This window comes from Ovis aries, chromosome 11 (genome assembly GCF_016772045.2).
Source record: "Ovis aries strain OAR_USU_Benz2616 breed Rambouillet chromosome 11, ARS-UI_Ramb_v3.0, whole genome shotgun sequence".
NCBI classification, from domain to species: domain Eukaryota; kingdom Metazoa; phylum Chordata; class Mammalia; order Artiodactyla; family Bovidae; genus Ovis; species Ovis aries.
In genome coordinates, this window is record NC_056064.1 from 60,591,530 (window position 1) to 60,616,966 (window position 25,437).

The 25,437-nt window shown below is 46.3% G+C and overlaps 1 protein-coding gene and 1 long non-coding RNA gene across 20 annotated transcripts in view; one reads left to right on the forward strand and one right to left on the reverse strand.

Moving 5' to 3' along the window:
* Window positions 1-4,038: 4,038 nt before the first annotated feature.
* Window positions 4,039-10,372, reverse strand: LOC121820672 (uncharacterized). 2 transcript variants are annotated; one of them, XR_006061341.2, is made up of 2 exons: window positions 9,949-10,372; window positions 4,039-9,362 (listed from the first exon to the last, which is right to left on the reverse strand). It is a non-coding gene; the product is annotated as an uncharacterized LOC121820672 (long non-coding RNA). The 2 variants fall into 2 exon arrangements; XR_006061340.2 differs by having other exon boundaries at window positions 6,567-9,362; window positions 9,679-10,372.
* LOC101115555 (ATP-binding cassette sub-family A member 6) overlaps window positions 5,916-25,437 on the forward strand; it is a 65,556-nt gene continuing 46,034 nt past the window's right edge. For 8 of the 18 annotated variants that reach the window (XM_042256480.1, XM_042256485.1, XM_042256486.1 and 5 more), the window contains exons 1-8: window positions 10,520-10,669; window positions 11,134-11,217; window positions 11,723-11,823; window positions 13,892-14,096; window positions 15,740-15,901; window positions 17,820-17,926; window positions 18,293-18,519; window positions 25,263-25,404. In XM_042256480.1, the coding sequence (XP_042112414.1) occupies window positions 11,728-11,823; window positions 13,892-14,096; window positions 15,740-15,901; window positions 17,820-17,926; window positions 18,293-18,519; window positions 25,263-25,404 (939 nt within the window). In that variant the 5' untranslated portion in view covers window positions 10,520-10,669; window positions 11,134-11,217; window positions 11,723-11,727. Of the gene's footprint in view, window positions 6,027-6,261; window positions 6,385-10,519; window positions 10,670-11,133; window positions 11,218-11,679; window positions 11,824-13,891; window positions 14,097-15,739; window positions 15,902-15,929; window positions 16,162-17,819; window positions 17,927-18,292; window positions 18,520-25,262; window positions 25,405-25,437 lie in introns of those variants that run through there. The other 10 variants (XM_042256483.2, XM_060395071.1, XM_042256482.2 and 7 more) reach the window with 6 other exon arrangements.

Genomic DNA, 25,437 nt, shown 5'->3' on the forward strand with positions numbered 1-25,437 from the left:
TGCCCGCCTGCTGACCTCTCTTACCTGCCCTGTGGGCAGCTCCTTTGTCTCCAGCTCGGCGCTGACTCAGAGGTGAGATTGGCCCCCTTACCGAGACGCTTACAAACGGCTCTTTCCACCGCTTTTGGGGGGATTTGTTTCGTGGCTGTGATGGATCATCACCATTGGTCAAACCAGGAGCTCAGTGAAGAGCAGCAGCTTCCTCCTGACCCGGGAGAGTGCCCGAAGTGTGCGTGAAAATTTGACATGTATTTCAAGCCAGATGTTATTTCGTATACATTACAGTTAGTCCCCTAGACACGAATGAGTTCCATTCCAAGAGCATGTTCGTACGTCCAGTTTGTTCAAAAGCCCAACGCAGTTAGCCTAGGTACCCAACTAACACAGTCATCTACACAGTCCTGTACTGTAGCAGGTTATAATACTTTTCACACAAATAATACGTTGAAACGAACAGAAAAGTGGAGCACTTTTCACCGTACAGTACAGGGCGTGGAAAAATGCAGCGGTGCAGGACAGCTGGCACACAGGGCTGCCGTCAGCGGACGGGCAGGAAGAGCCACTGACCGGGGGACACAGAGGTGGGGACGGCAGAGCTGAGGGGTCGCCAGCAGCAGGAGGCGGGGCGCGAGCCGCATGTCGCTCACGCCCGACGGTGGCGGGACGGCGTCTGGTTCCTTAAAAGAGGAGCTTGGCGAAAAGCAGCACCTGCCGCTGTCCACAAACGTTCTCACTCCAGTCAAACAGGAGATGGTCAAACGAGACGCAGCAGGCTGTGCAATGTCCTCGGACGCAGCCCTTCGCCAGCCGACACCGTCAGCTGTCAGAGAAAGTCACCTCCTCTAGCAGATTTCTTTCAGCTGCTTTGAGCAGGGCGCCCTGAACTTCCACATTGTGAATTTCCTGCTGCTATAAATGGGGACCATGCAACTCTGCTCAGCTTCATCCCTTCTGCCCTTAGAATGGTGGCCACAGAGAAGGCAGGGCACCACCAGCGGGACAGCACAGTTTGGAAATAGTAGGTGTTTCCAGCACGATGTCTTAGAACCCTCACGTCCTTCTACGCCTGGTAGCATTTCTTGGGTTCCTGGGTTTCTCCAATGGCAAGAGCTGGACTCACTTGCTGACTCAGGTAAGGAGGGGCTTGTTGTAAGCCCACGCGTAGCCCAGAATAGCAGCAGGCCTCTAAGAGCAGGCCTGAAGGTCTTCCTGCAGGCAGAGGCCCCCGTGTGCCCCTGACCTGGAGCGTGTGCGGCCTCAGTGCCCCACCCCCAGCCTTGCTGTGCGTCGTGACAGGCTGACCTCCTCCTCCAGGTGCCTGGCTCAGTGCGTCTGTGCCCAGCCTCCTTCTCCTTAAAGTCCTTGTTGACTTCAAGTCTCACCTTATGCCACGGCCTCCTCTGTCCCTCCTGCCTCGTCTCCTCTCTCCGTGGTCCTTGGCTTCCTCTGGTTCCCAGTGCTCATTCCAGAGAGCTGAAGCTTGAGACTGGCTTTGCTTCTACTTGGACATCTTTACAACCAACAGCACACAGGCTAAATGCGAGGCCGTGGGTCCACCATACAAATGACAGTCAGCCCTCCGTTAAGAATGACACTGGGCCTTCCCTGGCGGTCCAGTGGCTGAGACTCCATGCTGCCAACGCAGGGGGCTCAGGTTCCATCCCTGATCAGGGAACCAAGAGCTTGCACGCCACCACAAAGATCAAGGATTCTGAGTGCCACAGCTAAGAGCCGGAGCAGCAAGAAGCGCCTGGCCTCATCCCTCCAGAGGGCAGTTTCCCCTGAGGCATCTGTGAAGCACTGTGTTCTTCATGTTCAATAAAACCCATCCGAGTTCAGCTCCTACATAGAGTGTGCGTCCTTCCACCCAGCCCTTCCTCCATTGCAGATGCATGAAATTTCAGGTAAAATAAGACAAAACCACTTCAATACCTTAAGTTCAATAAGCTTCAGCCTGTGTCACAGGGACCCAGCATCATACTGAATCTGGATATCAACCACCAAGAGTGCGAATGGGGTCTGTGTGCCCACCTGAGATGCGGTGGTTTATTGTGGGTGAGAAGCAAGGACTTAGGACAACAATTCTGCATGAAGCCAGCTCCTGTGAAAGGCCACTCAGGCTGGGGCGGGGGATGCCCACCACCTGGGAAGCTGGTCCAGACACTGGCTAGAAAAAAAGTCTGAGCTGTAATCAAGTAGCAGGACAAGAATTTATCCTACCCATGTGGTCCAGGAATCCCAGCTGAAAAAGTCAACCTGTGTCATCAGAAACACGAGCTAACAAGTATCAGTGAGGAGCTGGAGAGACTGGAGCACCTGTGCGCTGTGGTAGGGATGTTAGCTGCGGCAGCTGCTATGAAAAACAGGATGGAGTTTCCTTAAAAAGTCAAAACCAGAACAATCGTATGATCCAGCAAGCCCACCAGTGGTTGCATATCCAAAGGAACCGAAAACAGGATATTGAAGAGGTGTCTGCCCTTCCCCGTTCCCTGCCGCGTCACTCACAAGAGCAATGACGAGGAAGCCGCCTGAGCGTCCTTTGGCAGATAAAGGTCACACACACACACACACACACACACACACACACACACACACACACACAGAGGAGCACTACTCAACCACAGGAAAGCGGGATATCCAGCCACTGGTAACGGCATAGAAGGAACTTGAGGGCATCATCCTAGTGAACTTAGAGAAAGACAAAGCTGTGTGATCTCACTTAAATGTGGAGTCCAGGGAAGCCAGACTCACAGACGCCGTGGAGCGGGGGTCTCCGGGCTGGAGGGTGGGAGAAATGCAGAGACGCTGGTCAAAGGATGTAAACTTCACGCTCCAAGCGCATACTCCTGGGGACCTCACATGCCTCAGGATGAGCTTCGTTAACAATATTGCATTCTTGACAGTTGCTAAGAGGGTAAATCCTCAACAGCCTCACCACAGAAAAGCAACGGTAATTATGTGACGTCACGGCAAGTGCACGATGTTGTGTTAGCCAACGGAGAAGGCGACGGCACCTACTCCAGCGCTCTTGCCTGGAAAATCCCATGGTTGGAGGAGCCTGGTGGGCTGCACTCCATGGGGTCGCTAAGAGTCGGACACGACTGAGCAACTTCCCTTTCACGTTTCACTTTCCTGCATTGGAGAAGGAAATGGCAACCCACTCCAGTGCTCTCGCCTGGAGAATCCCAGGGACGGGGGAGCCTGGTGGGCTGCCGTCCATGGGTTCGCACAGAGTCGGACACGACTGAACTGACTTAGCAGTAGCAGCAGCAGTGTTAGCTAACACACATCACCATTTTTTGATATAGGAGTGTATCAGATCAGAACTTTGTCTATCTTAAAAACTTACCCAATGCTGTATGCCGGTTACATCTCAGTAAAGCTGGGGGGTAGTCAGCCTAAAAGGGGCCAGGGGAACAGCTAGGAGGCACAGGAGGTCACGCAGACAATAAAGTTAGGCAGACAACAAGGTCTGTGCAAAACGTGGCTGGTTCCCAAAGCGGCAGGAGAGCCGACCGACACAGAGGCCATCCTGAAAGGAGTCAGAGGCAGCAGTGAGACGGCAGGCTGGCCAGAGGCAGAGCTCACGGGCATTGCCAACACCCAGAAGTTCGTAATACGCAGCGTTTGCAGCAGGGCAGACGCTGATGGGTGAGCGCAGAAGCCAGTGCCTCGGATGATGCAGCAGGATGGCTCTGGATGGACTGAAAATGCTCACGGTCTCCGGGCAGCGCTGAGCTGAGCTCCCTGTGCTGTGCAGGCTCCCGCTGGCAGTGCTCACACGTCTGGGGGTGAGGGTGGGAGGGCGCCCCACGAGGAAGGGGGCGCGAGTGTTCACGCAGCTCACTCTGTACAGCAGTCACCGACATGACGTCGTAAAGCAGCTCTACCCCAATCAAGATATAAAACTAGTGGCTGCAGATAAAATGAATGGACATTTACGGCCTAGAAATTCTCAGTGTCTCGCTCCATCCGGGTTTTGGAAATTGTTGTAAAATATATGCAGAAGATTTGCTGGAAATAAACTAGACACAGGTATTATAGGAATAGGAACATTTATAGGAAATAACCTGGAATAGGCAAATTCACAGAAGTGGAAAGAATAATAAAGGCTCAGGGTGAATGGGGAGTTAATAGTTTCAGATTTCCTGTTTTGGATAATGAAAAAGTTTTGGAACCAGATAGTGATGATGGTTGCACAATATTGGGAATGTAATTAATGTCACAGAATTGTACACTTAAAAATGGTTCTGATGGCACATTTAACCCTTTCTGTTTTCTAAAATATAATTTAAAATAATTCTGACATAATACATGGTTGCTATAAAAAAAATCATACAATGTAAAGCAGTCTAAGCTATGGAAATTCTCTTGCTTAGTTAATACATTTTTCTATCCTATACACGTAGGATACTAGCAAGTCACTTGTTCTGAAACTGTCTTATTTAACAACACACTGTGAACACCACACCTTCTCGTCTGCTTATATCTGCGTGGCGTTGCTTGTGCTGGCTGTGTTATTTCAGTGTTTGGATGTGCCCACAATATTTAGTTGAAAATTGATCGAAAGACGTTTAGGTTCTTTCCAAACCTCCCTTTGGAAATAACGCTGCAACTAAGGCGATTGCACGTAGGTCTTTGGTGACTGCCATCCTTCTCCCTTGGAGTCTGTTGCTGGAATGCCTGGGTCAGAGGCTTTGTCCGGGCCTAGGCTTTTGGCCTAGGAAGGCTGAAAGGCTCCCCGGAGTGTCTCGGGTACTCTGCAGACAGGTGCCCGACTCTCCATGGAAGTCAGCCCCTCTAAAGCAGCAGTCTCCCGATAAAGGAAGGGATTAGAAACTGCCGGCAACCAGGACCGCTCAAATGCCCACTTCCGGAGCTCACTTTGCTGTGTTTGCTGTTATTGTCTAGTCGCTCAGGCGTGTCTGACTCCTGCGACCCCATGGTCTGCAGCCCGCCAGGCTCCTCTGTCCATGGGATTCCCCAGGCAAGAATACTGGAGTGGGTTGCCATTCCCTTCTCCAGGAGATCTTCCTGACCCAGGGATCGAACTCAAGTCTCTTGCATTGGCAGACAGGTTCTTTACCACTGAGCCGCAGACCTGTTTTCTATTTGCTCTCGATAAAATGACAAAAGGAAACCAAAAAAGACGGCAGACATGGATCGCCGTCTCCGATGGATGAGCAGTGTGATCGGTGGAAGGGGAGTGGAATCTGAAACCCCTGTTCTGTTCTCCCTCCTCGAGGGGGGTGAGGTGGGGAGGTTCCTGGATGCATGAGCAAGCTATGGGGACGTCCCACCTGGCACTGAAGCGAGATCCTAGGAAAAGAATGTTCATTCTCCTAGGGACGTGATATTACATTTCTCCCTCCTCAGAGCCAGCCTGAGAAGAAGGAGAAGAAGGAGGATCACACGGAGTGAAAAAGAGCATCTCATCAGTGAACACCATCCCTGCAATGACCACATAGGACGTAATGGAAGCTGCGAAAGAAAAGAACAGTGACCAGATCGGCTTCCAAGAGGGTCCACGACACTGACTGTTATGCTGAGTGATCTCTGTGTGATCTCTGTGATACGGAAAAAGGTATTGGCGGGAAGAGGAGAAATTGACTAGAGGAAGATTGAGCCTTAGTAGAATGGTCAGCAAAGCTCTCTACAGAGAGTAACACGAATTCCAGAAGCAGGGACATTCTTAAAAACTGCTGTTTCGAACTCTGTGTGAGTCACATTCAGAAGAGCTGGCTGAGCTCGTGTCAGTTTCCCCTTCTGCGGGGCCAGCTTATCTCCTCTCGTCAGGCTCACGGGCTGGGCCCGGAGCAGCTGCACCTCTCCCGTGTGACTCCAAACCGAGGATGACGGCAGCCTGGAGCACTGCCAAGCCCGGCCAGGTCCCGCCCGAGGTCCGAGTGAGTGCCGGCAGCTGGGGAAACTTCACAGACACGTCCGCAAACTCCTCATGCTGAAATTCTGTCCTCGGGCAATGCTGTTACAATTCCGACACTTGATGCTAGAGATTCCGGCCACAGGTAGGTGTCTGTATATGTTCCTCATAAAGCAGTTAAGCAAGATGTGGAAGCTTGTACGAGAAAAGGCAAAAAAGAAGCAGCAGACGGATGCCAACAGCGACTGCTGCAGCTAAAATTCCAGAAATCTCGTGGCTAGCGGCTAACAAGCCGCCAGGATGCTAAGCTCTAGTTTACTCGAAAGCTTCTTTATTTAGAAAGTGAGTCATGACCACGTATTTGGTTTCGCTTCATTCAGGTTCGTTTATAATCTTGGACAACCAAGCCACCCAAAGCTCACCCTCTTTCTGAACACACGGAGATCGCTCTCTGCCGTGAACCTGAAAGCTTAGTCTAGGAGCCAGCGGACCCAGCCACGCTGGTAAGAAAGAAGCGGTACCGACCGTTCCACTAGGGGTCCTCCGGGAGGAGACCCTTCCTCACATAGACTTTCAGTGCCTGGCCTCTCGCTCTATCACAGTTGCCAGGCAACACCCCAGTTTTGGTTAAACCTGCAGGACGGAGATCAGCACTGGGAGAAGACATACGTGAACAAAATGATTCAAAGGGCTCTATTCTTTGTACTTACCTATTTATTCATTCATTTGGCCACGTTGCATCTCGGTTGCAGCAGGCTGGATCTTTCGCTGCCGCGCGTGACTTCTCTAGGTGCGGTGCCCAGGCTCAGTGGTTGCAGTGAGTGGGTTCTCTGCAGTGGCTCATGGGCTCCGGAGGGCACGAACTCTGTAGCTCTACAGCATGTGAGATCTTAGTCACCCACCAGGGATCGAACTGGTGTCCCCTGCATTGCAAGGCGGATTCTCAACCACTGGGCACCAGGGAAGTCCCCCAAAAGTCTCACTTTAAGTGAATGAACTTGCCTTCCGTGGAGCCACAGTTCTGCCTGCCCACTCCACTGCACCCCCCAACATAGTCACTCTTTCAGTGAATTGGATAACCAACTCAGTGACGTCGTCAAATACACTGCTTCTCAGACTCGAACACCTCATTCTTTTCTTAAACTCTCAGGAGAAGACATTGCCTTCCTCTTGACTGTGAAATGAAAGCAATTACAAGAGAGCATCTTCACATGCTTTCACAGCCTCAGCATCCAGCCAGGCTGCCTTGGGCTTCCCTGGTGGCCCAGATGGTAAAGAACCCGCCTCCAATACCGGAGACCTGGGTTCAGTCCCTGGGCTGGGAAGATCCCGTGGAGGAGGGCATGGCACCCCACTCCAGTATCTTGCCTGGAGAACTCCATGGTCAGAGGAGCCTGCGGGGCTACAGTCCATAGGGTTGCACAGCGCACTGGCTTTCTTCCCATTCCCATTCGTGTGACGGAACAACATTCCTCTGCGTAAGGCCGAGATCCACACCTGCGCTCCTGGTTCCACCACCATCGCCACTATCCCCCTCGTTCAAGCACATTCAAATGCCTGCCCACCCACAAGGGCTGCCTGTTAGGTGGCATGGAGGTTCCCAGTGGAGGGCCATAACCCAAATAACTCTGGGTCCCCGAGACAACCTCAGGGGAAAACAATGGCACGATGCTCTCGTGAAATCCTATTATTATCCGTTCCCACGTCAAGTTCATCTGTGGTCCCAACTAGCAATTATAACTCTACCAAGTCATAGAAATCTCTAAGATTCCTAAATCTCTAAGAATTCTCTAAGATTCTAAATTGCTAAGATTCAGCAGATCTGAAGAAATGTGGAGTGGGCCGAAAGCCCTGCTTCCTCTTTCACAAGACTGTAAATGAGCACTTTGTTGTTGTTGCGAGGTCGCTAAGTGATGCCTGACTCATCGCGACCTCGTGGACCGCAGCACGCCAGACTTCCCCATCCTTCTCTGTCTCCCTGAGCTTGCTAAAACTCATGTCCATGGAGTCGGTGATGCCATCCAACCATCCCATCCTCTGTTGTCCCCTTCTCCTCCTGCCTTCAGTCTTTCCCAGCATCAGGGTCTTTCCAATGAGTCAGCTCTCCGCATCAGGTAGCCAAAGTATTGGAGCTTCAGCTTCAGCATCAGTCCTTCCAATGAATATTCAGGGTGGATTTCTTTTAGGATTGACTGGTTTGATCTCCTTGCTATCCAAGGGACTTTCAAGAGTCTTCTCCAGCATCACAGTTTGAATGCATCAGTTCTTTAGCACTCAGCCTCTTTTATGGTCCCACTCTCACATCTGTACATGACTATTGGAAAAACCATAGCTTTAACTGTACAGACCTTTGTTGGCAAAGTGATGTCTCTGCTTTTTAATATGCTGTCTAGGTTTTCCATAGCTTCCCTTCCAAGGAGCAAGCGTCTTTTAGTTTCATGGGTTGGGAAGATCCCCTGCGGGAGAGCATGGCAGCCCACTCCAGTGTTCTTGCCTGGAGAAGCCCATGGACAGAGGAGCCTGGCGGGCCACAGTCCATGGGGTCGAAGAGAGGCGGACGTGACTGAAGCAACTTAGCACAGCACAGCACATGTTTTGAAAACTCACAGCAAAATAGTTGCTGAATTTTTATTTGTTTTTAGTTCTGCATAGGATACGCTGATGTTCTAATCTGAGGACTCACATCTTCAATTCCACAAAAATATCATACCTTTGCTTATTTATTCCCGGTATGTTCCCTGTTATAAAATGCCCGTTGAGCACTGCACAGTCCTGTGAAGCTTCTAGATTCGTGCAGAGGTGTGAGGTCCAGCTCTATAACCTGTGGCGGACAGAGTCAAGGTTGGGGGGTATGGATGCACCTCTCTGGACTCTTGTATTTCTGACAAAGCAGTCACAGTGTTGGCCTTAAGTTTTCTCGTTTTTGGCCTGTAACGATGCGCCTCCATTTCTTTCTGGTTCTTCCAATGATTCTTCCTTATTTTCTTCTGTTTTTTCTTCTCCCTTTTTAAAGTTTGGTTACACATCTGAACTTCCATATTTTACTCTCTATTTCAGTGTGTTTCTAGCTGGAAGTCGGGCCTTTCCTCATCACAGAAGGTCATATTGATGGTGACTGCCTTAGGTTTTAGTAAGGAAAATAGCACCCCCGCCCCAAATAAAAATAAATCAGAATAAGGATGTCAAGAAAGAGGAATAGAAAGAACACTCAAGAAGCAATGATAAGAACTGAAACAAGTGAAATACATGTTACTAATTATTGACACTGCAGTTGTGACTCAACATAACTGTAAGAAGTGAAGTGAAAGCTGCTCAGGCGTGTCCGACTCTTTGTGACCCCATGGACTACACAGTCCATGGAGCTCTCCAGTGGGTAGCTGCTCCCATCTCCAGGGAATCTTCCCAGTTCAGGGATCGAACCCAGGTCTCCCACATTGCAGGTGGGTTCTTCACCAGCCGAGCCACAGGGAGTCTATAGGATCTAAAACAAGTTTAACAACAAAATTAGTAAAAATCCAAAATATATTTCAGGCGATTTAAAGGAAACTTAGATTTTTTTTTTGTGGGTCATTGATCTTTCATTGATACAGAACTTTTACCAGTGTTTACAAACTTCTGCCCCATCCCCTTTCCCTGAGACATTTAGAACATCAGCATTGCTAAGTTTTTGCCAGTTTTTAGTGTAAAAGACACGTGCTATTTCACTGTTGACTATTTTCAAAACCAGAGCTAATTACCAAGGAGAGAAATGTCTATACAAAATATCATGACTTTAAATGTTTGTCTTAAAATTATACCTCTTTTCTCCAGAACGTATCTCAGCTTCGTGAATATTAACATCTGTGCCTTGGGAGCTATGTCAAATATTTGAGATTTCCCAATTCACAGACTTTGGTCTCTTGTTTCGTGGTTTACTTTGGCGGGTCAAGAAAAGTTTGTCACTCTTTACAAAGATAGACGATATAACGGGAATTGAACATATTTCAGTTTTTCCCCTAGTCGTCCCGTGTAAAAATTGACCTGCATCTTCTCCTAATTTTTTTTTCAGTCCTTAGCAATCCACCTACTTTTGTTTTGCTCAGATGCCTTATGAAATCCTGTATTCATGATGCAAGGAGCAGGAGAAAGGAATTCGTTCATAATTCTCCCCTAGTCCAACTTAGATGTCTCTCCAAGGCAGGCTATGGATTGCTTAGCAATCCAATTGTGTTTCAGGGAAAAAGAAAAAGAAAAAACAAAACAACTCAGCTCCCGCACGTTCTGTAGTGCGTGTTAGTCAGATATGTCCATGGCAACTGTGTTTAGGCATTAGTAGTGAAAAGAAAAAAAAAAAAAACAAAAAAACGGCTGAAGGTTTCTCATACAGATTTAACCGTCTTGTTCGGTCAGTTGCTCATCCACTGCCTTCCCTGCCATCTCGGTCTCATCACAGTAGCAGAGCTGATTTTCTGTTCCTTGTTTACTGTCTCCCCCGATCCCTGGAGTCGAAAGGCCGAGTGAACAAACACGGGGCCTGTTTAATTCCTAACCAGCCACGGAACAGTCATTTCCCTGCAGGATAACTGGCTTTGGGGGAAGAAAAGACAGAAAACAAAACAAGCTCATCAAGGGCAGCTTGGTCTGGCTCCGCCCCTTCTCAGAAACCAGCCTGGGCGAGAGCTGCTGGAGTGAGCCCTCATTGAAGGCATATAGGAAGAAGGCCAGAAAGACACTTTAACTGTTGCCTCAGGCAAAAAGAAGGGTGCTTTGACCCTCTTTCCGGGCACTTTTTCTCTCATTATCCTGACAGTAAGTAGAGCTCTGTTTTGTTGTGTTGTGACAAATATTCGGGTGGACGCTGCGAAAATCAATTTTCCAGATGTTTCCAAATACTTGTGTGTTCTGTACTGAAGACCTAACAACAAAACGTTTGTTTTTTCCCAGCCAACTTTCATTGTGTAGAAACAGTAACAGAACATAGGAAAAGAGCAGAGCTTGCTTCTGTGCCAGCTAAGGGAGACGCGTCTGAGTATTTCGATGTGAAATCCGAAAGACATTTTATTTGCAAACATTTGGGCAAAATTACTTTGTGTGATTTCTTTCCTCTTTCTGTTTCTTTTTTCTCTTTCTCTCTTTTTTTCTTTTCTCTTTTCTCTTTCTTTCTTTTTTCCACTTGCTTTATAGTTGGGTTTTTTTTTTTTTTTGGTCAGTTATTCAGGAACTTTTGAATTCTGAAAATTGAGGTAAATTGTTTTATGCTTCCTGTTTATCAGAATCAAGCTTCAAGTCATTTGAGTCCGGATAATTATTCCATGGCAAAGCTCTTTGGATAAAAGTTGCTCGATTCAATCAGGAAGGTAAATATCAAAAGAAAGTACTTCCTTGGGATTGCTTCTAATGGACATGATTAATTATTTAGATGAATTTACATTAGCAGAATTTTTGTTAATTAGCTATGGCTTTTCTTTTTAAAAGTAAATAACAAAGATTATAATTCAGATGAGATACTATTCAATTGTTCTATTCATATAATTGAATTTCTTTTATAAAATGTCAAAATGGGATGTATCTTACAGATTCAGAATTTAATCCTATGTTTTCCATTGTAATACTGAATGTTATTGTAAAATTGTGTAAATGGTCCGCTCTACTTCCTTACCAGTACTCATCTCCCAAACAGCATATATTTGATGTGAAATTTTATAATCATGATTATTGAACTAATATTTTAAAGCCCTTTTTTGCAGTTCCTAAAGGTAGGTAATATTTTCCCTCAAAATGTGACCAAGGCTTTTTTCTTATTACACTTTTTTTTCTAGCTTATACTCCACCGTATCTACTTTCTCTTTATTTAATGAACAGGCTAAATGCATATGAAACAGAAAAGTGTATACCAGCAAACTCAAGCACTTCTGTGCAAGAATCTCCTGAAGAAATGGAGGATGAAAAGGGAGAACCTGCTGGTATGTTTGACCATTTGATCCCTTTCAGTTAGCAGTATTCTTTTATTTCGTTGCCTCGTGGTTCTCTTATATTTTAAGTAGCAGACTGCATTTATTTTGTTTTCTGAGGAGCTGTAAGGATGTATTTTGTTTTATTGAATGAAAGATTCTTTCAATTCTATAGTGCTTTACAATTTTCAAAAGGTTCACACACACAATTTCATATAAGCCTATTTGCCGTTGTTCAGTTGCTGAATCGTGTCTGACTCTTTGCGACCCCTGGGCTGTGGTGTGGCTTCCCTGTCCTTCACCACTTCCCGGAGTTTGCTCAGATTCTTGTCCGTCGAGTCGGTGATGCTGTCCAACCGTCTCATCTTCTGTTGTCCCTTCTCCTTTTGCCCTTGATCATTCCCAGCACCAGGGTCTTTTCCAATGAGTCGGCTCCTATAATAACCCTTTTTTTCTCTCACCCCTATATTGCCCCTACCCCTTTCCTCTCCCCGCTGGAAACCACCAGGTTGTTCTCTGTATCTGTGAAAACTGCATTTATTGACTTTGAATTTCTCTCCAGTTATTGGAATTGAGAGACTCACAGTCGTCTCTGAAAAACAACCCAGAACTGCAAAGACAAAGTTTTCCTCATATTTTTTTTTAAAAAAGGAAAGTAACTAAAATCTAATTATGTGGTAATTAGATTATAAGCAATTATTGAGCTTCCTAGGTGGCTCAGTAATAAAGAATCTGCCTGCCGATGCAGGAGACCTGGGTTTGATCCCTGGGTCAGGAAGATCCCCTGGAGAAGGAAGTGACCGCCCACTCCAGTCTTCTTGCCTGGGAAACTCCATGGACAGAGGAGCCTGGTGGGCTACAGTCCATGGGGTCACAAAGAGTCAGACATGACTGAGCACATAGCAACTATTAAGGCTGCCATCATGGGTAGTAAATTTAGAGTCAAGAAATACTAACCACAGCATCTGCAAAAATAGAGGAATTTTAATTGGGGGCATTTATTTTCAAGGCCATACATTTTCTACCCAGAGATTATTTCCAAGAACTATGACCAAGTGACCCCACTGATTGTCTGTGTGCATTAGAGCCCCGAATCTCAATAGCTCAACGCAGCAAAGGTTTGCTTGTCACTCTTTGCAGTCTAAGTCAGGCTGGCAGGGAAAGGGACGCAGGTTGGCTCGGTGGAGGGATCTCCGCACCGACACGCAGGGCCCCAGGCTCCTTCACGGAGCGACTCTGCCAGCGATCGTGCGAGACTTTGGAGATTCTCCCTGGACCCTCAGGACGCGGAAGGCCTGAGACAGAAGAAGGAAGCTTGCGCAGGGCTCCGTTAACCGGGCCTGGGCCCACATCCCACTGCCAGAACTCAAGCATTTGGTCCCGCTTCGTTTGCAGAGGCGGGGAAGGCTGTCTAGCATCGTGCCAAACAGGAGCTGATGGATGCCGATGAGGCACTCACACTCTCCACCACTCCGCCCCTTCTCACGGATGCGGCGGGGGTGGTAATGGTTTAGCTGCTATGGCGAGTCTGGCTCTTTGCGACCCCCGCGGGACTGTAGCCCACCAGGCCTCTCTGTCCGTGTGCTTTCCCAGGCAGGAGTACTGGAGTGGGTGGCCGTTTGCTTCTCCAGGGGATCTTCCCAGCCCAGGGATCAGACCTGCATCCCCTTGTCCTGGCGGGCGGATTCTTTACCGCTGAGCCCGTGGATAGGACAGCTGACGGAATGGTGCTCTGTGCCCTGCTGAACGCCCCCTGGGGTGCCCTGTGTCTTGTGGGCTCTGGGACCACCTGCCGTGCACATAAGGACTGTGGGCCTGTTCGCCATCCTGGTGGCCCTGGAATGGCTTCCGCGGGAGCTCATGATTTCCCGCAGGAGTTCAGCTCCAGCGGTAGAGCGTGCGCTGTGTGGCGGCTGTCCTGGTGTGGGTCTGTGTTTGGGTCCCATTGCTCTGAAGAGTGACGGCAACGGGAAGCCACCTGCGCGGTGAAATTGGAATTTGTCTTCAACTGCTCTCTTCTGTTGACTAAGCTCCTCAAGGGATGACAATCTAAATTTGTTCTCTCTCTTTTTTAATATAGGAATGGGGGTTCCTGATACTTTTAGCCCTTCATATGTGCATACTTTCACATTTAAATCAAAATGTCCATTTTCCTGGAATGCCTCCCCAGAACCTGGGAAGGGTAGATAAATATAATAGGTCTTTTATGGATGTTGTGTACACACCAGTCTCCAACTTGACCCAGCAGATAATGAATACGACGGCATTTGCCCCCGTTATGAAAGGTAGGTGTGCTACCGGCCAAAAAGTATTACCGATTTTATTAGTTTATTTTTTAGTTGAAGTACAGTTGACTTACAGTGTCGTCAGTCTCTGCTGCACAGCACACTGACTCATACACACAGAATCGTTCCTTTTTCCTATTCTTTCCCATTATGGTTTATCACAGGATTTTGAATATAGCAGTATAGTGGGCCTTGTTGTGTATCCACCCTGCACATAAGAGTTCGCGTCCATCCCACACTCCCGGCCTGCCTCTGCTCCATCCCCTTCCTCCTTGGCAGCCCCAGGTCTGCCCTCTGTCTGTGAGTCAGTTTCTGCTTCATAGAAGGTCCATTTGTGCCCTTTTTCATATTCCACATATAAGCAGTGTCACATGGCGCGTGCCTTTCCCTTTCAGACTCACTCAGTAGGATCATCTCTGTTGCGTCCACATTGCTGCAAACGGCATTCATTCTTTTTACGGCTGGTCCGCATTCCGCTGTATATACGTGCCACATTTCTTTATGGTTTTTTGCTAAAATGTGTGCGTTTTTAATGTGAAGCCACAGTTAACTGTGATGCTGATTATCTAGATAGCAAGATAGCAGAGCTTTGTCAGTTCTTTCTCTCATTTAGCCTGAGCTATTAGCCTTTCAAACCCTTCTGGCTTAATGAGAATCTACTTCAGGCCGGCCTCCATTTCTATTGGAATTTAAATAAAGGAATAGCTTTATAGTTTCAGATTTGCTGAATACTGCCTAGGAGGAATATGTTATTGGTGAGTGTGGGTGTTTTTAACATGGAAATATAATGATTAATATTTATAATTTAGGAAAAAACATATAAATAAAAGAAATTAGGTATGGTTATCATAACATTAATTTCAAAACTGTGAAAATTAAGGGTGAATAACCTAAGGATATTCTGTCTGCATGTGGTATAATTTGTAAACACCGTTAAAGTCTTTCATTCTAGATTTTTGCTGTTTGGCTACACCATGCAGCTTGTGGGATCTTAGTTCCCAGCCAGGGATCAATCCCGTGCCCCTGAGTGGAAGCACGGAGCCCTCACCCCTGGACTGCCAGGGACGTCCCTAAGGGTGTTCGTTCTAATTGAGGCCTCTGGGTAACTGAGAGAACCACAATGTGCTTTTCACTCATGGGCAGGCTGGCTGCAGTCTGGTTACCTACTCTTAAATTCTGGATTTGAACAGGTAAAATTGCTTGCTGTTAAAGTCACTTTGTGTTCTTGGTCACCATATAAGGCAAAGACTATATGAAGTTCATTTGCTTAGTAAAGCTAAAATCTGGAGTCCTTTGACCACATCGTAACTGCCACAGTTACCTCTATTTTGGTACCCTGATTCTCTAATATATACTTCTTTCTTGACATAACCATTTTATATACCTAAAATTTTCCCTAATGCCTGTCATTATTAAAGGAAAACTGTTAATTCTCATGCATATCTCTTGATTTTAGAATCTAAAATGACAACCAAAAAATTCCCTTTTTTGGGGGGGGTTATATTTAATTTAAAGGTAGAATGATTTTAGTTGATTACAATGGAAAATAGGTGATGGCCAAGTTGAATATCACATTCTGTTTTGGTGAAACTCTAACAATCCTCTATGTTTGTTTTTTTTTTTTTTAACCATACAATTCACAGGAAGAAGAATCATTGGGGTACCAGATGAGAAATCCATGGATGAAATAATGCTAGACACTTTCTCATACAGCGTGGGCGTCATCTTTAACGACTCTTTCTCTTATAAGTTAAAATTTTATCGGAGATATTACGTTCCCATTTTGAAGGAGGATTTTTTCACAGGTGACTTTCCGTGTAAAGTGTTACTGTTGCGTTTTGCATGTTTTTAACACAAGCGCTAGGATGGGACAGGCGGCAGAGGTACCCGTGCGAGCACCAGATTCGACACACACTCTGCTGACCTTGTTCCAAGCTCAGTCGTCTCTTCCCCTCTGAGGATGGCTCTCAAAAGCCCAGTGAGTCATCCAGCAGATATGTAGTGAATTCCCAAGGGCATGCTGGAAAGGACGCAGAGGTGATCGAGACTGAAGTCCCAGCCTCAGGTGAGCGTCCAGGGTCAGCAGGACAGGTGAGCAGTTAATGACCAGCGCCAGGAGAGGTGCTCGGGGCAGTTAGACCGGGGGCTCCCGAGAAGCCCTGTGATGAGAGAAGCTCTGCCTGGAGAAGTGATGGTTCAGTGAACCCTGGACTGGGTGGCGTACGTGGGGAGCCAAGGACTTCACCTTCCAGAGAGTAAAGGGGGTTGTGGACGGGGGCGCTGGGGTGGGGAAGAGCATGTGGTATGCCACTCGGCAGAGGAGCCGTCCTGTGTTTAAGTGGGCAGAGCTCGCAAAAGGGGCCGCGGCGGGAGGAGGAGGCTGGCCCTGCTCGAGGGCTGAGGCGGCGGAGAGGCATCAGGGTGCTTTGATCAGGGCAGACGCGGTTAGGTTTCCAGGCCTGAGGGAGCGCTGGCCCCTCGGGGAGAATGAGTGAAATGTACTAGTTCTGCTTCACAATGAGATGTTCCCTGGCCACTGCCTGCTCTGCTCCTCTCCGCTCACATGCTGAGTGATAGAACACTCGGTGGCACAAAAGAGACAGCAAAGCGTAGGATTGGATGGACAGGATGCGTCTGCAAGGGTCAGCCTTCTGGTGGGTGACTGTTACAAGCAGTGAATAAACAGAGGAATTCTGAAGCCGGGGGGAGTCTTACTGCTTCAGAACAACCGTGATTTGAACTCCACACGTTCCCTAGACCAGAGTGGAGATGTTCTCATTCTGGCGGCCAGGAAGGGCCTGTGTGACGAGTTTACCTTTGTAGAGAGAGCAGAGGACAGGAAGGCGTGCCCCCCAGACCCTCCTGCAGGGAGAGCGTTTGGGCACCAAGCCAGCTCTGGTGCTGCAGCGCCTTTGGCGTCTTGAGGCGCAATGAGACGCCCAGGATGGGCCAAACAGAGTGTTTGCTTCCATCTTCTCTTCATTTTCTGAGACATCCTGTGCATGCCACAGTTTCCCCGAGTAAAGCCGCCTTATTTAGAACTTACATTTGCTCCTTTTTCCTGTGGTTACAAGTCCTGCCTGTTGAACATTGGGGTACACGTGTCTCTTTCAATTCTGGTTTCCTCAGTGTGTATGCGCAGCAGTGGGATTGCTGGGTTGTATGGCAGTTCTATTTCCAGTTTTTTAAGGAATCTCCACACTGTTCTCCGTGGTTGCTGTACTAGTTTGCATTCCCACTCAGGATGGGGTACGCATGTACACCCATGCACAATTCATATGAAGGTATGGCAAAAAACCACTGCAATATTGTAAAGTAATTAGCCTCCAATTAAACTAAATAAACTAATTAAAAAAACAGAACCCCCAAAAAAGTCCTGCCTGGTGAAGGCTCCTCTAGAGCAGCTTCTCTTGGATTCTTGTATCTTATTTTCCAACCGCCTTACTCCCGTACTGTTGGTTCTGCTTTTTCCTTTTATTTATTTATTTATTTATTTATTTTGAGCCAATAGCTCATTGCCCCCCCTCCTTCTCATTTTGCTCAGTCATGTCCGACTCTTGTGACCCCCATGGACCGTAGCCCACCAGGCTCCTCCATCCATGGGATTCTTCAGGCAAGAACACTGGCGTGGGTTGCCATGTCCTTAGCTCATTGCTAGAGTACAGATATTAATGACTTTTCCTTCCATAATGTTGGTTCTGCTTCCCTTGTGTGTGATTATAGCTTACTGCCGGCGTACGAATATCAATGACTTTTCCTGTGCACTGGAGAAATACTGGAAAGGAGGATTCGTGCCTCTACAAGCTGCCATTAATGCTGCTATTATACAAGTAAGAAAAGCGCTAGTAGTTGAAGTGAGCTAATTCCAGAGGCATCAAGGTTTGATAAAAGATGGTGTCTACTCAGGTCTTCATGTGTTTACATAATGAACTGGGTATCCAAATGGTAAAACTGACATTTAGGTGAAGGAGTACTTTTTTTTTTTTTTAACTTTAAATTTTCAAGTAGTTTTAGAAAGTTTCAAAAACAATATACAGGGAGGCACCCACCTGTTCTTCATCTAGTTTCTCCTGAAAGTAACATCTTGCATAACCACAGAACAGTATTTAAAACAGGAAATGTACCAGGGTCCGAGCCCCATAGCTTATTCACGTGTCTATACTTTAATGATTGTGTTCATGTGCCTTCTTCTTTAGACGGCAGCAAATCACTATGTGATGGAGGAGTTGATGTCAGTTACTGCTGTAAATATGAAGACGCCACCCTTTATCTTTAAGGAGAACCTTCAAAATGAGATGTTCATTTTTTACTGCTTGCTTTACTTCTCCCCGTTTCTATACTTCCTATCACTCAATGTTACAAGAGAGAGAAAAAAGTATAAGGATTTGATGAACTTGATGGGTCTGCAAGATTCAGCCTTCTGGTAAGTGACTGATTCAAGCAGTGCAAGTGAATAAACAGAGACATTCCGGAGCAGCGGAAGAGTATTACTGTTTTAGAACACAACCACTTAAACTCGATGCACAGCCTACTTTGTTGTTGTTGGGACTTTTTTATTTAGTTCTGATTAAATTTTGCTATGCAAGATAGTGATTATATTTTTCTGGGCTGTATTTCTGTGCCATCATATATTAAGCCAGTGGAACGACAGAAGTACCGTTAAGATCACAGAGAATAAAAAAGAATCACCTAGTGTCAGAAAGAAGATGTGTACCAGACCAGGTGGTGTAATTTTTTAAAAAGTGTTATTGGAGGGTAGTTGATTTACAGGGCTTCCCTGGTGGCTCAGACGGTAAAGCGCCTGCCTGCAGTGCGGGAAACCTGGGTTCAATTCCTGGGTCAAGAAGATCCCCTGGAGAAGGAAATGGCACTCCACTCCAGCACTCTTGCCTGGAAAAGCCAAAACAGTGTTGTGTTAGTCTCTGCGGGACCACGCGGTGCATCAGATTATACATGTGCACATGTCCACTCGTTTTTTGATTCTTTCCCAATATAGGTCATTACAGAGTCTTGGGTAGAGTTTCCCGTGCTATACAGAAGGTCCTTATTCGCGGTCTATTTCATATGTAGTGTGTATATGTCAATCCCAGCCTCCCAACTTACCTCTTCCCACCACCCCCTCCCCATCTGCCTTCCCCCCTGGGCAGGTAGGTTTGTTTCCTGCGCCTGTGACTCTTTCTGTTTTGTAAGTAAGTTCCTTTGTCCCATTTGTTTTTAGAGTCCACATATAAGCGATATCGTACGATCGTTGTCTTTCCCTCTCTGACTGACTTCACTCAGCCTGACGATCTCTAGGTCCATCCTGGCGTGATTCCCTTCTTTGTGTGTAACTGATAATCCTTCACTGTGAATGCGTGCCCCGCCTTCCTCATCCGCTCCTCTGCGCATGGGCACGTGGGTCGCTGCCGTTTCCTGGGCCCCGTGGTGGCGCTGCAGTGCACGTGGGGGGGCGCTGCAGTGTACGTGGGGGGGCGCTGCAGTGCACGTGGGGGGGCGCTGCAGTGCACGTGGGGGGCGCTGCAGTGTACGTGGGGGGGCGCTGCAGTGCACGTGGGGGGCGCTGCAGTGTACGTGGGGGTGCGTGCATCATTTTCCGTTTTCTCTGCATTGTTGTCCGTTACAGCCCAGGGCCGTATGGTAGTTCCGTTTTTAGTTTTTTAAAGGAATCTCTGCACTGCCCTCCATGGTGGCGGCACCGACTGACGTTCCTGTGGGAAGGGTAGGAGAGGCCCTTTCTCCACACCCTCTCCAACATGTTTTGTGTGTGGATGCTCTGAGGGTGGCTGTTCTGACCAGTGGCAGGTGATACCTGGTTATAGTTCTGATTTGCCTTCCTCTAATAACGGGTGATACTGGACATCTTTTCCAGTGCCCTCCCACCTGGCCCACCCAGGGTTATCGCTTGGTTTCTCCCCACTTCCTCCTGCTGAAGAAAGTACAGGCTTATAATAGCTAGTTTCTGTTCAGATTTTGAGTACCAAGGATATATTTTTTTGAGCAACTAAATGCCGTGTATTGGAGTTGAGATGGCCTATAAGGGTGCCCAGTCCAGAGGTTGGCAGGTAGGAAGCACTTTATAAGAGCACTTGCTTCTTACATTGATATACTTAGATCATATCTTACCCCATTTCACAAATGATTTAATGTGATTTTAACATTTTTATTTCAACATGATTATCATATATGTATGTATGTCTCTGTGTGTGTATATTATAATAACAAATAATAATTGAGGAGTAGAAACAGAGGTTGAGCAAAATAATGAGTAGATAAGATTAACAGATAAATATGCAAATCATATGATCTGCATATTAAAAAGCAGAGACATCGCTTTGCTGACAAAGGTCCGTATAGTCAAAGCTATGGATTCTTCGGTACTCATGTACAGATGTGAGAGCTGGACCATAAAGAAGGCTGAGCACCCAAGAATGGATACTTTTGAACTAGTGCCGGAGAAGACTCTTGAAAGTCCCTTGGACAGCAAGGAGATCCAACCAGTCTAATCTAAAGGAAATCAGTCCTGAATATTCATTGGAAGGACTGGTGCTGAAGCTGAAGCTCCAATACTTTGGCCACCTAATGCAAAGAACTGACTCATTGGAAAAGACTCTGATGCTGGGAAAGATTGAAGGCAGGAGGAGAAGGGGATGACAGAGGATGAGATGGCTGGATGGCATCAGTGACTCAACAGACATGAGTCTGAGCGAGCTCTGGGAGACGGTGAAGGACATGGAGGCCTGGCGTGCTGCAGGGGGTCATGAAGAGCTAGACACAACTTAACGAGTGACTATAATCTCTAAACCTCGAAGAGGCCAAGGCTCTTAGAGAATTCTGTGATAGCATCAGTTATAAAATTCATACTGTCTAGGAAGAGAAAAAAAAGAAAAATAATCTGTTTGCTTTACCCTAAAAGAAATTGTGCATTTTTCAGTGTTGACTCCTGGGAGATATTTCTCTGTATACTCCCCCTAGCAACAAAATGCTGTTTATGGGTATAGTACTTATCTGGAATGGATTAAGGACTACTTATTGAACAGCTCTTTATAAGAAACTTATTTGCTGAAACAAAATTAAGGTCTAGGAAGTTTTAAGTTTCCTATAAAGTATATTTTATTAACAGTAAGAGTTTTAATTCTAATATAACTGAATTATGAAATAGTAAAAGGGGAAAGTGGGTCTTGAAATTTAAAAAAGGAAAGTAATGTTTGTTCAGTGAAACCTTGGGATATACAAAGAAGTAAATGATGTTTGTCAGGAGGAAAGAGAGAGAGGAACTCTGTACAAATGACAGTATCCCTGCAGCCATTTTAGGACAGGTAGGCACAAGCCAACTCTAGATTAAAATCAGGAAGGTGCTGGTTATTTAGATGAGGCTTCATTCTCAGGGTAAATGCTTCTTAGTGTGCATGTAACCGAAAATTTAGCAAAATGGGTATATGTTAAAACTAACAAGGAAAAGAAAAATCTGAAATGTTCTTATTAAGAACAGAATGTCTAGTGGTAATAAGTTTTACAACACTCCCACTTTTTTTTTTTAACTAAAGCAATAAATGTGAAAAGCAGTCAATATTTACTGTAGTGATATCTGAAATTGCTTTGTTTTATCATGAAGCTTTTCATAGATATATTAACATCCCCCCCCCCCAACTCCACCCACAACTCCCTGCTATAGATTCCTTTTCTAGAAAGGTTTAACTTCCTTCATCCATAGTCCCCACACCCTATGGCTTTTCAGTTCCTACCTAGGGCAGTTCCCTTCTGTACTCAGGAGGTGAATTCTGTAGAATGAGGCGTGCCTCTCCAAAAATGCTGATCGTCTAGTGCAGTCCGGGTCCTTGTAATGACATAAAAGTTTAAAAACCAGTTGAATAAGCAGTAATTAAACATGCTCTGATACATAGAGTGCCTGATGAACTATGGATGGAGGTTCGTGACATTGTATAGGAGACAGGAATCAAGACCATCCCCCAAAAAAAAGAAATGCAAAAAAGCAAAATGGCTGTCTGAGGAGGCCTTACAAATAAATAGCTGTGAAAGGAAGAGAAGCCAAAAGCAAAGGAGAAAAGGAAAAATATACCCATCTGAATTCAGAGTTCCAAAGAATAGCAAGAAGAGATAAGAAAGCCTTCTTCAGCGATCAACGCAAAGAAATAGAGAAAAACAATAGAATGGGAAAGACTGTAGATCTCTTCAAGAAAAGGCAGAGGAACCAGAGATCAAATTGCCAACATCTGCTGGATCATGGAAAAAGCAAGAGAGTTCCAGAAAAACATCTATTTCTGCTTTGTTAACTATGCCAAAGCCTTTGACTGTGTGGATCACAATAAACTGTGGAACAGTCTGAAAGAGATGGGAATACAGACCACCTGACCTGCCTCTTGAGAAACCTATATGCAGGTCAGGAAGCAACAGTTAGAACTGGACATGGAACAACAGACTGGTTCCAAGTAGGAAAAGGAGTACGTCAAGGCTATATATTATCACCCTTCTTATTTAACTTATATGCAGAGTACATCATGAGAAACACTGGGCTGGAAGAAGCACAAGCTAGAATCAAGATTGCAGGGAGAAATATTAATCACCTAAGATGCAGATGACAAACATCACCCTTATGGCAGAAAGTGAAGAGGAGCTAAAAAGCCTCTAGATGAAAGTGAAAGAGGAGAGTGAAAAAGTCGGCTTAAAGCTCAACATTCAGAAAACTGTGATCATGGCATCTGGTCCCATCACTTCATGGCAAATAGATGGGGAAACAGTGGAAATAGTGGCTGACTTTATTTTGGGGGGCTCCAAAATCACTGTGGATGGTGATTGCAGCCATGAAATTAAAAGATGCTTACCCCTTAGAAGGAAAGTTATGACCAACCTAGACAGCATATTAAAAAGCAGAGACATTACTTTGTCAACAAAGGTCTGTCTAGTCAAGGCTATGGTTTTTCCAGTGGTCATGTATGGATGTGAGAGTTGAACTATAAAGAAAGCTGAGTGCCGAAGAATTGATGCTTTTGAACTGTGGTGTTGGAGAAGACTCTTGAGAATCCCTTGGACAGCAAGGAGATCCAACCAGTCCATCCTAAGGGAGATCAGTCCTGAGTGTTCATTGGAAGGACTGATGCTGAAGCTGAAACTCCAAACACTTTGGCCACCTGATTCGAAGAACTGACCCCATTTGAAAAGACCCTGATGCTGGGAAAGATTAAAGGTGGGAGGAGAAGGGGACGATAGAGGATGAGATGGCTGGATGGCATCACTGACTCAATGGACATGAGTTTGAGTAAACTCTGGGAGTTGGTGTTGGACAGGGAGGCCTGGCATGCTGCAGTCCATGGGGTCACAGAGTCAGACACGACTGAGCGACTGAACTGAAACATGCTCTATTGGGATATGTTCATGCAAATTCCCGATTTTAATAAGTTCACTGTTTTCTCCAGCTGTTTCTTATTAAGCAGTTTTATGTACAAGGAAGAGCTCTGAACTGACAGAAAGCCTACAGCTGCTCTCTCAGTTCTGTTACTGATTTACTGTGGTGACCTTGAGTAGGACCCTTTACCAGGAAGAACTGCCATTTACTCATCTGTAAAATGAGAAGCTTGGGCTAAACACTCTCCAGGTTTCGTAGATCTAAGACTGACTGCTATTTCTAATACCCACTTCATAAAAATGTGAACCCCAGCACATCTGTAGCAAAACAGTGTGAACACATAAGGGTGTTGCCATAATCTATGTTCCATCATGTCCAACTCCTTTTGTGACCCCCATGGACTTGTAACCCCCCAGGCTCCTCTGACCATGGGATTCTCCAGGCAAGAACACTGGAGTGGGTTGCCATTCCCTTCTCCAGGCAATCTTCCAGACCCAGGGATCAAACCCGTGTCTCCTGCATTGCCGGAGGATTCTTTACCCTGGAGCCACCTGGGAAACCCACCATGATCGGCATCCGTTTTCAGAAAGAAATACTGAACAGGAGCAGCAAGCATGCACTGGGCTCAGTGTGGTTATGAGATTCCAACTTTCTACTAGAGGGAAGGCGGGGCTGCTGCTGGCTGCGGTTCTCAGGGATGACCACATCATCGGTTGGCTCCCGGTACATCCACGGTCACTGATGGATCAGCAGCTGTTGTTTCCTTCCAGTTTTATAATGAGAACACTTTGGTAATATATAACAAAGCTGGAAACACAAAATGCTTATCTCCTGGAATTCAGCAATTTCACCTTAAAGAAAAATTGTGTGCACTTTGCCCAAAAAAGGCAAGTGCAAGAACATTCTTAGCAATGTTGCATTAGAAAGACGGCCTGGAAACAGCCTAGACAGCCACGGGCAGGAGAACTCTGAGTCGTGTTCGCCCAGTGAGATGCTATGCAGAGTCTGTGACAGTCACGTGCTGTGAGTGAAGGCGAGTTGCGGAAGAACACAGGCAAGGTGACGCTGCCGAAGCCCGTCCACGTTAGTCGTGCAGTGCGAACGCCGAGGCAGTGTGCAGCCTGACACCAGCGCAGCCGGCGTAGTGCTTTAGCTTGTTGTTCAGTCGCTTAACTGTGTGTGACTCTTTTCCATCCTACGGACCGCAGCACACCAAGCTTCTCTGTCCTTCACTCTCTCCAGGAATTTGCTCAAACTCATGTCCATTGAGTCAATGATGCCATGCAATTATCTCATCCTCTGTCACCCCCTCCTCCTCCTGCCCTCAGTCTTTCCCAGCATCAGGGGCTTTTCCAATAAGTCAGTTCTTTGCATCAGGTGGCCAAAATATTGGAGTTTCAGCTTTAGCATCATTCCTTCCAAAGAAATCCCAGGGCTGATCTCCTTCAGAATGGACTGGTTGGATCTCCTTGCAGTCCAAGGGACTCTCAAGAGTCTTCTCCAACACCACAGTTCAAAAGCATCAATTCTTTGGCGCTCAGCTTTCTTCACAGTCCAACTCTCACATGCATATGTGACTACTGGGAAAACCATAGCTTTTCTAAACAGACGTTTGTTGGCAAAGTGATGCCCCTGCTCTTTAATATTCTGTCTAGGTTTGTCATAGCTTTTCTTCCAAGGAGCAAGGATCTGTTAATAGGTGGCAGGTACAAAGGGAGCCATGGTATATTCTTTAAGTATTTTTGTATGTTTTAAATATTTCATAATGAAGTTAAAGCAACTGAAATATTGTTTGTCTTTTTTAGGCTCTCCTGGGGTTTAATCTATGCTGCCTTCATCTTTGTCGCTTCCATAATCATCACAGTCATCATAACATCTACTGAAATTATCATCCTGACAGGCTTCACGGTCATATTTACTCTCTTTTTCTTGTATGGCTTATCCTTGGTAAGTTCGTACATTTGCTACCATTGTCTCTGC